Below are 13,400 nucleotides of genomic sequence, written 5' to 3'. Positions count from 1 at the left end.
ATATGGAAGACAATCCTCCCACTTCATGCCGAAGGAGATCACACAAGCCCTGAGCATATCTTCAAGAATCTGGTTGACACGCTCGACTTGACCGCTAGTTTGAGGATGGAAAGCTGTGCTGAAGCGGATGTTGGTGCCCATGGTCTTCTGAAAAGAATCCCAAAACTTGGAGGTAAAGATGTTGCCACGGTCTGAAGAGATCACTTGTGGAATACCGTGAAGAGAGACAATTCGAGAGGTATAGAGCTCCGCCAATTGAGCTGCAGTGATTGACTCTTTGATAGGCAGAAAGTGAGCCACTTTAGTGAGTTTGTCGATGACAACGAATATAGCATCATTGCCACGCTTGGACTTTGGAAACCCAGTCACGAAGTCCATCTCAATGTGGTCAAACTTCCATTCTGGAATGGCAAGAGGTTGGAGGAGACCCGCTGGCCATTGGTGTTCTGCCTTCACTCTTCTGCAGACATCACACTCATTCACAAATTGAGCAATCTCGCGCTTCATTCGAGTCCACCAATAAGCCTGCTTGAGGTCCTGATACATCTTCGTGCTCCCAGGGTGGATGGAGAGGAGAGAATTGTGAGCCTCGTTCATGATCACTTTACGGAGGTCACCTTTGGGCACAACAAGACGATCCTCGAAGAAGAGAGTATCCTTGTCATCAAGGCGGTAGCACTTGTACTTGGGTTGACTCTTGGCAATCCCAATCTTCACCTTCTTCACCATAGCATCAAGAAGTTGGGCTTGGCGAATCTGGTCTTCCAAGGTAGGAGAGACTTGAAGGTTGGCGAGGAAACCTTGAGGAACAACTTGCAGATTAAGTTTACGAAAAGCTTCACAAAGCTCGGGTTGATATGGCTTGAGAATCAGACTGTTGCAATAAGCCTTTCTGCTCAATGTGTCTGCAATCACATTGGCCTTGCCTGGAGTATACTCGATACTCGGATTATACTCTTGAATCATTCCGACCCATCGAGTCTGCCTGAGGTTGAGATTAGGCTGAGTGAAGATGTACTTGAGACTCTTGTGGTCAGTGAAAATGTCCACTTTTCTTCCCAATAAGAGATGTCTCCAAGTCAAAAGAGCATGCACAACTGCCGCCAACTCGAGGTCATGAGTGGGGTAGTTCTTCTCGTTGGGCTTCAGCTGGCGAGAGGTATAAGCCACAACTTTCTTCTCTTGCATCAACACTGCGCTGAGACCTTGGAGAGAGGCATCGCAAAAGACCTCGTACGGCTTGGATTCATCAGGAGGAGTCAGAACTGGAGCAGTGACCAATTTATCTTTCAAAGTGCTGAAAGCGATGTCACATTCCGGAGACCAAACGTACTTGACGTGCTTCTGGAGAAGATTTGAGAGAGGCTTCGCGATCTTAGAAAAGTTTTCAACGAATCTTCGACAGTAGCTTGCGAGATCGAGGAAGCTACGGAGTTGCTTCACGTTCTGAGGTGGTTCCCAATTCACAATTGCAGACACCTTCTCAGGATTCACCGCAGTGCCCTTGGCAGAGATGATATGACCAAGATAAAGAACCTCATCGAGACAAAATTCGCACTTGGAGAACTTGGCGTAGAACTGGTGTTCTCTGAGCTTATCGAGTACCAAACGCAAGTGCTTGGCATGATCTTCCTTGTTCTTTGAAAAGACCAGAATGTCGTCGATATAGACAAAAACGAAGTCATTGGTGTAGGCGTTGAAGATGAAGTTCATCATGCGAGAGAAAGTCAGAGGAGCGTTGACGAGGCCAAAAGACATGACAGTGTATTCATATGAACCAAAGCTTGTCCTGAAAGCCGTCTTGGGAATATCTTGCTCATGGATTCGAATCTGATGATAACCCATATGGAGATCAAGCTTGGAGAATACTTGGGCACCTTTGAGTTGTTCGAACAGCTCGTTGATGTTGGGAAGTGGGTATTTGTTCTTGATGGTCTTCTTGTTCAATGGACGGTAATCAACACAAAGTCGGTCCGTTCCATCCTTCTTCTTCACAAAAAGAACACCACAACCCCACGGAGAAGAACTAGGCCGGATGAGACCCATTCTCTCTTGAACATCGAGTTGTTTCTTTAGATCCTTTAACTCTTCAGGTCCGAGCTTGTAAGGACACTTGCACACTGGTTCCGTGCCAGGCTCAAGATCGATGACGAATTGAACTGGCCGATGCGGAGGCATTCCTGGAAGCTCTTCTAGAAAGACGTCTTGATATTCGCAAACGACTGGAATTTGCGAGATAGCATCCAGTTCACCCTTCTCATTGAGAGAAAACAGATGGATGGTATCATCACGAGCGGCAAAGACAATTACATCCTCAGACGAATGAGTCAATTGAATCTGCCTGGCAGCACAATCAAGATGCGCCTTGTGCTTAGAAAGCCAATCCATCCCGAGAATAAGATCAATATCCGAGTCACCAAGAACCGTTGGAGAAGATAGAAATTTGTAGTCACCCAAAGTGATAGTAACATCCGGAGCAATGGAATTTGCATGCATGCACCTACCGGGAGAGACAACTGCTAATGGACTAGGCAAAATTTGCAAAGCCAAACCATGCTTAGATGTAGACGGTCTCGAGATGAAACAATGTGATGCACCCGTGTCAAAAAGAACTTTAGCTGGAATATCGTTAACAGGAAGGTTACCCATGATGACATCTGACGAGTCCTCTGCCTGAGCTACGTTCATCAAGTTGACCTTGGCGTGCTTGGGGTTATGCTTGACCATAGTTGTACTTGCCGATCTCATAGGAGGAGGAGGAGGGAGATGCCTCTGATTGAAGCACTTGTTGGCATAGCGACCCTTCTGTTGGCACTTGTTGCACGTGACCTCTGAAAGCAGACGGTGATACGGAGCACTTGATCTTGGAGCTTGAGACGAAGTCTTGTTCTGAAAGCCAGGGTTGGGGGGGGGGGAAGATCCACTGCCACCTTTGCTCTTCTGCTGATACGGCTGGCGGAACAGAGGAGGAGGAAGCCAATACTTCTGCTGCTTGGCCACTTGAGTAGAGGAAGAAGGAGTAGTGTCTCTGACTCGCTTCTTGGAAGCATCACACCTCAGTTGAGAAGCCTCTTGCTTCAATGCCATGTTGTAGAACTCGTCGTACCTCAAGGGCTCAAAGAGAACAAGAGCTAGCTGGATTTCTTTTCTGAGACCACCCCTGAACTGGTATATCATGCTCTTCTCATCAGGGACGTCCTGCTTAGCAAAGCGGGCGAGCTTCTGAAACAACTTGTTGTAGTCATAGACAGACAAAGAGCCTTGCTTCAGGTTGCGGAATTCCTCAAGCTTGCTTTCAACCACGCTCTGGGGAATATGGTGAGCTTTGAAATCTTGACGGAATTCATCCCAGGTAATCACACGGCCTCCTCTGGAATCCTTGTACTGCTGGAACCATTCTGCAGCTTGGTCTTTGAGTTGGAAGGAAGCGAACTTGACAAAGTCCTCAGGCCTGACGTTACTGCACTCGAAATGCTTGCACAGATCCATGAGCCAATCGTCAGCATCCGTTGCCTCAACACAATTGCTGAAAGTCTTTGGCCCATTAGCAAGGAACTGGTTGAGTGTAGCAAAGTGATTCTGATTGTTGCCTTGGTTGCCTTGGTTCGCTTGATTGCGCTCTTGAAGAATTTGCATGATCGACTGTGTGTTTGCATTGGTTGCGGCCATCACAGCTTGCCATGCCTCCGGAGGAGGAGGAGGTGGTGGCGGATCCTAATTCTGATTCTGATTGGTGCTCTTAGCGGGAGCCATCCTAAAGAGGGTGACAACCGTTAGCACAATGACAGATAAAATGAAGCTGAATAAAACGGGTTAATTGCAACATAAAGTCTTCACATCCGAACAAAATGAACGAATGCATTCCACTTGAAATGGTCACATATCCATAAATTGAGAAGCCACTTAGAATTTAGGTAGAGGAATAAATCAACAAGGTACGGATCAAGAATGCATACTCGGTAAGAAATCCCAATCTCAAACCAATATCCGTGGAAGAAGAACTAGAGCTACAAGAATTCCAACCTAAGAAACTCCCGAACCTTTCCAGTTATGTAATCAGGTGTAGGGGATACAGGGGAAGCATAATATCTCACCCAAATCTAGCAATTCCTACATCCAGTTGTATCCATCCTTTAACACATAACCGAGAAAACTTCGGAAACCATCTACCTCAACCTTCGAAAAGCATCTGTTATACAAGTTATGGCGATACTCCCGAACTCCCGCCCCAGTACTGGGTGGCGTCGAGGTTATCTCACCAACGAACTGCATAAAAGAGATTTTCGATGTCGGCGTACTAAACTCAGGTATTCCAGAACTGCAACGATAAAATTGTGACGACAACACCTCGGAGCTCAACTCCCTAGGACACTGCCACAACCCCTAAAGACAGGAGGCACCAAGAACAATGTTCTCGTCACAAAACCATCGGAACAATTCCAAGATACCCGCGTGATCCTAAAAAAAATTAGTGAAATTTGAGAAGAGAAGAGTCAAAACTCTACGTCAGGATGCCTTACCAGAGCGATGAGGAGATTGGGAAGTAAAAAAGAATTCCTAAACTCTTCGATATATAATTCCTAAATGACTCAAAACATTTTTTCTAGACTCAACTCGGCCGCTAAAAACAATCAAGCAATGGAGGCTCCTAAGGTCGGGGAAGGCTCTGATTACCAACTTGTATTACCAACTTGTAACGCCCTCGATGCGGCTATATCTCCCACGTGTCGAGCACGACTTAGAGGCATAACCGCATTGAAAGCAATGTCGCAAGTTAGGCAATCTTCACAACATCCCATGTAATATAGATAATAAAAGGGAGAACATAGTTGGCTTACACTCGCCACGTCAATCAAGTACATAAATAGCATTACAATTCAAACACTCATGGCCCGACTACGGCGCCAAAATAAAAGATAACCCAACATGCGACACGGATCCCGATCACCCCAACTGGGCACCACTACTGATCATCAGGAAAAACATAGTACGGCGTGAGTCCTCGTCGAACTCCCACTTGAGCTCAAGCGCGTCATCTGGAACGGAGTCATCAGGCCCTACATCTGGTTTGGAAGTAATCTGTGAGCCACAGGGACTCAGCAATCTCGCACCCTCGCGATCAAGACTATTTAAGCTTATAGGTAAGGCAAGGTAAATATGTGGAGCTGCAGCAAGCGACTAGCATATATGGTGGCTAACCTGTTCGCAAAAGAGAGCGAGGAGAGAAGGCAAAGCGCGAACGAATAACTAGAGAACAACCTGCGGCAAGCATACTCCAACACCGTGTTCACTTCCCGGACTCCGCCGAGAAGAGACCATGAGAAGAGACCATCACGGCAACTCACACAGTTGATTCATTTTAATTAAGTTAAGGTTCAAGTTATCTACAACCGGACATTAACAAATTCCCATCTTCCCATAACCGCGGGCACGGCTTTCGAAAGTTCAAATCCCTGAAGGGGAGTCCCAACTTAGCCCATGACAAGCTCTCACGGTCAATGAAGGAATAGACCTCCTCCCGAGACATTCCGATCAGACTCGGTATCCCGGTTCTTCAAGACACTTCGACAGGTTAAAACCAATCCAGCAACACCGCCCGAAAGTGCCGACAAATCCCGATAGGAGCTGCACATATCTCGTTCTCAGGGCACACTCAGATTGTCTTAGGTACGGGTAGGCCAGCCCAGAGTTGCCCCTGGTGGCCACCGGTAGCTAACAGGTGGACCAACACTCAGAGGAGCACTGGCCCGGGGGGGTTTAAAATAATATGACCCTCGGGCTCCGGAAACCCAAGGGAAAAAGAGGCTAGGTGGCAAATGGTAAAACCAAAGCTGGGCATTGCTGGAAAAGCTTTAATCAAGGCGAACTATCAAGGGGTTCCCATTATCACCCAACCGCGTAAGGAACGCAAAAATCCGGGAACATAACACCAATATGACGGAAACTAGGGCGGCAAGAGTGGAACAAAACACTAGGCGAGAGGCCGAGCCTTCCACCCTTTACCAAGTATATAGATGCATTAAGATAACAAGATAATATAATGATATCCCAACAAGTAAATAATATTCCAACAAGGAACGGTCTCCAATCTTCACCTGCAACTAGCAACGCTATAAGAGGGGCTGAGCAAAGCGGTAACATAGCCAATCAACGGTTTGCTAGGGCATGGTGGGTTAGAGGTTTGACATGGCAATTTGGGAGGCATGATAAGCAAGTGGTAGGCATCGTAGCATAGGCATAACAAAAGAGCGAGCATCTAGCAAAGCAAAGATAGTAGTGATTTCGAGGGTATGATCATCTTGCCTGCAAAGTTGTTAGAGTTGACTGGATCCTCGAAAGCAAACTCAACGGGCTCCTCGTTAGCGAGCTCGTCTCCCGGCTCTACCCAAACAAGAAAAACAAACAACAAGGACACAATCAACCACGTGCAAACTCAACCAACATGATGCAAAGATGGTATGCTATGCGGGATGCGATATGTGATGCACATGCAAGATTTGACAAGGAATGAATAAATCTGGCCTCAACTTGGGAATCCAAGTGTGCCACTGGAAAGGTGAGATGAAATCGCTTGAAAACGATATAAAGAACGCCGGAATCGGAGTCACGGTTTGGAAATGGCAAGCAATTCAAATATGACCACGTTCTGCGATTAACAGCAAGTAGCCATCTAAATGCAACAAGATGAACATGCTACAACACCCAAACATGGCAACAAAATACATGGCAGGGATCCATTCATGATGCTTAACAAAAGAGGAACACTGAGCTACGGCCAATTCATCCATTAACACGTTCAAACAAGCATGGCAAAAGTGCATTTGGTAAACAGATCTCAGACTTGGTGAAATTAACACTTGTCTGGAATTTCAGATCAGGTAGCCCATTTCGGAGCATGAAAACTATATGCTACAGGACCTGAACATGGCAAAGTAAAGCATGGCATGGAGCTACTCAAAGAGCTTAACAAAAGTTCCTTAGTGACCTTGAGCCAAAAGGGATCAGAAAATACAATTACAAGCATGTGAACATGGCAAAAACATAATCAGTTCTCAGACTTAGTGAAAACTGGAGCATGCAAAATCAGATATCAAGTAGGCATGTTTACGAGCTCGATGCACTCACTACAGAGCAAGTCATGACAATCTAAGCATACACCCATCAAGAATACCCATTATAAAAGCTAGACATGGCAAGAACAATAGCATAGCATGCACGGATCAACTACAACATCCTCGGCAAAATCGCTAACAAGTAGACAATCTGCCAGATTCACGAAATGACAAAAGTAGAGCTCGATTCACTCAAGCTAGGGTGCTCCATAATTGCAAAAAAACACATGGATGGATAGAGCACTACAAGATTAACAAAACATCCTTACTGATCATCCTCAAAAGAGGCACGGATCACTAGAAACAAACATGAACATACGACATAATGAGATAAACAGTCCAAGGACTTAGTGGAAATGCCAAGTCCGTGAAATCAGCATTAATGAATGCACCACTTTGCAAGCTTGTGCTAATCACCACACACATCACAAGAATACATGGGTTGCACCTCTGGATAGATGGCAAAATATATAAAAAAACTCATGTAGAGCTCAGGGGCATATCATGCACACAATAATCATGGCAAAAATGACAAATATCTAATTGGAGCAGCAGATCTGACAATTATCTCAAATAGCATTCTTCTAACAGCATTTCGGGCATCAAGATGAACTCAAATGAAAATGATGCAATCAGATGAAATGATGTGCTCTCTGAGACGAACATTTTGATATGCTATATGCCCAAAACGGAGCTACGGATGAGGAGTTACGATGCGATGAACATAGCCAAAATAATTAGGGTTTCGGGAAAAAAGTCAACCCGAGACAAATCTCAGATCTAGATCCGGCCGGGCGCGGACTTCGAGGCTCGCTGGAACTGTTCACCGGAGAGAGTTCGGGCGGTGGCCGGAGACGACGATGGAGGCGGCGACCGCGGCGTTCGAGGGACGGGGCGGCGCGCCGGCGTTGGGAAGCTCCGACGGAGCTCGCCGACGAAGGTGGCAGTGGACGGCGCGGCTCCGGCACAGCGGCGCAGCTCGGGGAGAGGCGGCGGATGGCGGCGGGCGAGGCGAGCCAGGAAGCGGCGGGGCACGCGGGCCTCGGGGGCCCCGTATGGACCTCGCGGGCCGGCGGATGGCGGCGGTGATGTGGGGCGCGCGGGAGCTGACGTGGCGGCGCCGGGTTGGTCGGCGGAGGCGGCGGACGCGTCCGGCTTCGTCCGGACGTGTCCGGTGGCGGCGGATGGAATGGATCTAGGGTTAGGGGAGAGTGGAACCGCGAATTTCGGAGGGTGGTCTTTATATAGAGGTAGAGAGAGCTAGGAGTGTCCAAATGAGGTGCGGTTTTCGGCCACGCGATCGTGATCGAACGCCCTAGATGATGGAGAGGGTTTTGGTGGGTTTTGGGCCAAAATGGAGGGGTGTTGGGCTGCAACACACACGAGGCCTTTTCAGTCCCTCGGTTAACCGTTGGAGCATCAAACGAAGTCCAAATGGTACGAAACTTGACAGGCGGTCTAACGGTAGTAAACCAAGGCCGCTTAGCAAGTCTTGGTCCAATCCGGAAATGATTAATCCCCACACACGAAAGAAAGGTAGAAATGACCACCGGAGGAGAACGGAGCGCCGGAATGCAAAACGGACAACGGGGAAAATGCTCGAATGCATGAGACGAACACGTATGCAAATGCAATGCACATGATGACATGATATGAGATGCATGACAACGACAACAACACACGGAGACAAAAACCCGAACCCGAGAAAATAAAATAACTTAACGCCGGAAACGGCAAGAGTTGGATTACATATTGGGAAGATCATATCCGGGGTGTTACACAACTGTTCAGCGAAAAGTTAATCCTCGATTGCAATTGGGCAAAAAAGTATCACCTACATTTTGGCTCCATTTGTTGGGCGATATGCGCATATCCTAATAGCCACATAATTTTCTTTAGAAAATGGAAGCTTTCATCGCCTCGAAGAGCCACATATTGAGGACATCTTACTTATTTTACCCGGAAGATTGGCCTTACTAGGGTAGCTTTTTTTCTTTACTTTGTTCATCATATAGTGGAAATTTACTAGTCGCAATCTTTGCTTTGGCCCTATTGCAGATATGGATCGCATTATGCATGGGTTTGAACAGCGGTGCGTGGATGTCGACCGCCGCATTAGTAACCAACATGAGGAACTTCCCACTCAGCAGAGGGGTTGTTGCCGGCATCCTCAAGGGCTACTCTGTTCTAAGTGCAGCTGTATACACTGCCATTTACACGGGTGCGCTTCACGGTTCAACTACAAACCTCCTGCTTTTTCTCACCCTGGGAGTTGCCATCGTGTGCCTTCTAGCCATGTACTTTGTGAGGCCTTGTGAGCCTTCTTTGGTGGAGAATTCTTCGGAGCGAGTTCACTTCCTGTTCGTACAGATCAACAGTGCTCTTCTTGGGGTTTATCCCCCCTCTACTCTCTTGTAATGGATTGAGTTTCCCCTTTGAAGTTATCTTATCGGATTGAGTCTTTAATGATTTGAGAACACTTGATCTATGTCTTGCCATGCATATCTGTGGTGACAATGGGATACCACGTGATTCACTTGATGTATGTTTTGGTGATCAACTTGCGGGTTCCGCCCATGAACCTATGCATAGGGGTTGGCACACGTTTTCGTCGTGATTCTCTGGTAGAAACTTTGGGGCACTCTTTGAGGTTCTATGTGTTGGTTGAATAGATGAATCTGAGATTGTGTGATGCATATCGTATAATCATACCCACGGATACTTGAGGTGACATTGGAGTATCTAGGTGACATTAGGGTTTTAGTTGATTTGTATCTTAAGGTGTTATTCTAGTACGAACTCTAGGGCTGTTTGTGACACTTATAGGAATAGCCCAGCGGATTGATTGGAAAGAATAACTTTGAGGTGGTTTCGTACCCTACCATAATCTCTTCCTTTGCTCTCTGCTATTAGTGACTTTGGAGTGACTCTTTGTTGCATGTTGAGGGATATTTATATGATCCAATTATGTTATTATTGTTGAGGGAACTTGCACTAGTGAAAGTATGAACCCTAGGCCTTGTTTCAACGCATTGCAATACCGTTTGTGCTCACTTTTATCATTAGTTACCTCGCTGTTTTTTATATTTTCAGATTACAAAAACCATTATCTACTATCCATATTGCATTTGTATAACCATCTCTTCGCCGAACTAGTGCACCTATACAATTTACCATTGTATTGGGTGTGTTGGGGACACAAGAGACTCTTTGTTATTTGGTTGCAGGGTTTCTTGAGAGAGACCATCTTCATCCTACGCCTCCTACGGATTGATAAACCTTGGGTCATCCACTTGAGGGAAATTTGCTACTGTCCTACAAACCTCTGCACTTGGAGGCCCAACAACGTCTACAAGAAGAAGGTTGTGTAGTAGACATCAAGCTCTTTTCTGGCGCCATTGCCAGGGAGGTTAGCGCTTGAAGGTATATCTTTAGATCTTGCAATGGAGTATTTTAGTTTCTTGTTTTATCGCTATTTTAGTTTATAAAGGAAAATTACAAAAAAATGGAATTAAGTTTACCTCATACGCTTCATCTTTTTAATATCTTTCGTGAGTATGATAGAAAGGAAAATTGTGCCAAAGTTTTAGAAGAAGAATGCGTTAGAATGTTTGGCACTAAATATTTGAATGATGAACATGATTGCAATGTTGTTAGTATGAATTCCTTGAATATCCATGATGCTAATGATATGCAAAGCCACAAGCTTGGGGAAGCTATGTTTGATGAAGATGATATTTTTTGTCCCCCGAGTTTTGATGAGCAAAATTATTATGATGAAAGCATGCCTCCTATTTATTATGATTATATTGACGAAAGTGGATTTGGAGAGGTCATGACTTTATTTTATGATGAATCCACTATTCCAGAAGAGGTTCCAATTGATTATGAGAAAAAAGTTGCTATCTATGATGATTATTGTGATGACTTGTATGCTATAAAGAATAATGATATCCATGAAACTTTTCATCATGATTTTAGTTTTCAATTGGATCATGCCTCACATGATAATTATTTTGTTGAGTTTGCTCCCACTATTATTCATGAGAAGAATTTTGCTTGTGTGGAGTAATAAAATTTCTATGCTTGTAGATCATGCAAAGAATGCTTTAGGTGCTGGTTATATTGTTGAATTCATTCATGATGCTACTGAAAATTATTATGAGGGAGGAACTTATGCTTGTAGGAATTGTAATAATATCAAGTTTCCTCTCTATGTGCTTAAAGTTTTAAAGTTATGTTTGTTTTGCCTTCCTATGCTAGTTGATTATTGTTCCCATAAGTTGTGTGCTCACAAAATCCCTATGCATAGGAAGTGGGTTATACTTAAATGTGTTAGTCATATTCTTCATGATGCTCTCTTTATGTTCCAATTCTTATCCTTTATGTGAGCATCATTGAAATCATCGTGCCTAGCTAGGGGCGTTAAACGATAGCGCTTGTTGGGAGGCAACCCAACTTTATTTTTGTTCCTTGATTTTTATTCCAGTTTAGTAATAAATAATTCATCTAGCCTCTGTTTAGATGTGGTTTTATGTGTTTAATTAGTGTTGGTGCCAAGTAGAACCATTGGGAAGACTTGGGGAAAGTCTTGTTGATCTTGCTGTAAAAAACAGAAACTTTAGCGCTCACGAGAATTTCTGCCATTTTTACTGGAAAGTGCTATTTAGTTAATTCTTTTTGCAGATGATTAATAGACAAGTTAATCATGTCCAGAAATTTATTTTAGAATTTTTGGGGTTCCAGAAGTTTGCGTTAGCTACAGATTACTACAGACTGTTCTGTTTTTGACAGATTCTGTTTTCATTGTGTTGTTTGCTTATTTTGATGAATCTATGAATAGTATCGAAGGGTATGAACCATAGAGAGGTTGGAATACAGTAGATATTACACCAATATAAATAAAGAATGAATTCATTACAGTACCTTGAAGTGGTGTTTTGTTTTCTTTCGCTAACTGAGCTTACGAGTTTTCTGTTAAGTTTTGTGTTGTGAAGTTTTCAAGTTTTGAGTAAAGATTCGATGGATTATGGAATAAGGAGTGGCAAGAGCCTAAGCTTGGGAATTCCCAAGGCACCCCAAGGTAATATTCAAGGACAACCAAAAGCCTAAGCTTGGGGATGCCCCGGAAGGCATCCCCTCTTTAGTCTTCGTTCATCGGTAACTTTACTTGGAGCTATATTATTATTCGCCACATGATATGTGTTTTGCTTGGAGCGTAATTTTATTTACTTTTGTTTTGCTTGTTGTTTGAATAAAATGCCAAGATATGAAATTATTAAATGTTAGAGAGTCTTCATATAGTTGCATAATTGTTCGACTACTCATTGATCTTCACTTATATCTTTCGGAGTAGTTTGTTGTTGCCCTAGTGCTCCACTTATATCTTTTTAGAGCACGGTGGTGGTTTTATTTTGTAGAAATAGATGAACTCTCATGCTTCACTTATACTATTTTGAGAGTCCTAAACAGCATGGCAATTTGCTCTGGATATGAATTTAGTCCTAATATGATGGGCATCCAAGAGGGATATAATAAAAACTTTCATATAGAGTGCATTGAATACTATGAGAAGTTTGATACTTGATAATTGTTTTGAGATATGGAGATGGTGATATTAGAGTCATGCTAGTTGAGTAGTTGTGAATTTGAGAAATACTTGTGTTGAAGTTTGTGATTCCCGTAGTATGCACGTATGGTGAACCGTTATGTGATGAAGTCGGATCATGATTTATTTATTGATTGTCTTCCTTATGAGTGGCGGTCGGGGACAAGCGATGGTCTTTTCCTACCAATCTACCCCCCTAGGAGCATGCGCGCAATACTCTGTTTCGATAACTAATAGATTTTCGCAATAAGTATGTGAGTTCTTTATGACTAATGTTGAGTCCATGGATTATACGCACTCTCACCCTTCCACCATTGCTAGCCTCTCTAGTACCGCGCAACTTTCGCCGGTACCATAAACCCACCATATACCTTCCTCAAAACAGCCACCATACCTACCTATCATGGCATTTCCATAGCCATTCCGAGATATATTGCCATGCAACTTTCCACCGTTTCGTTATTATGACACGCTTCATCATTGTCATATTGCTTTGCATGATCATGTAGTTGACATTGTATTTGTGGCAAAGCCACCGTTCATAATTCTTTCATACATGTCACTCATGAGTCATTGCACATCCCGGTACACCGCCGGAGGCATTCATATAGAGTCATATTTTGTTCTAAGTATCGAGTTGTAATTCTTGAGTTGTAAGTAAATAAAAGTGTGATGATCAT

General features: G+C 44.2%; 1 protein-coding gene across 1 annotated transcript in view; it reads left to right on the top strand.

Annotated features, from left to right (window-relative positions):
• LOC125518458 (protein NUCLEAR FUSION DEFECTIVE 4-like) overlaps nt 1–9,530 on the top strand; it is a 32,304-nt gene extending 22,774 nt beyond the window's left edge. Inside the window, exon 3 of the mRNA XM_048683292.1 lies at nt 9,171–9,530. Coding sequence (XP_048539249.1) covers nt 9,171–9,530 — 360 coding nt within the window. The remainder of the gene's footprint in view (nt 1–9,170) is intronic.
• The last annotated feature ends 3,870 nt before the right edge of the window (nt 9,531–13,400 follow it).

The sequence above is a fragment of the Triticum urartu genome, chromosome 7, assembly GCF_003073215.2.
Source record: "Triticum urartu cultivar G1812 chromosome 7, Tu2.1, whole genome shotgun sequence".
Lineage (NCBI taxonomy): Eukaryota > Viridiplantae > Streptophyta > Magnoliopsida > Poales > Poaceae > Triticum > Triticum urartu.
This window is presented reverse-complemented; position numbering and strand designations above follow the sequence as displayed.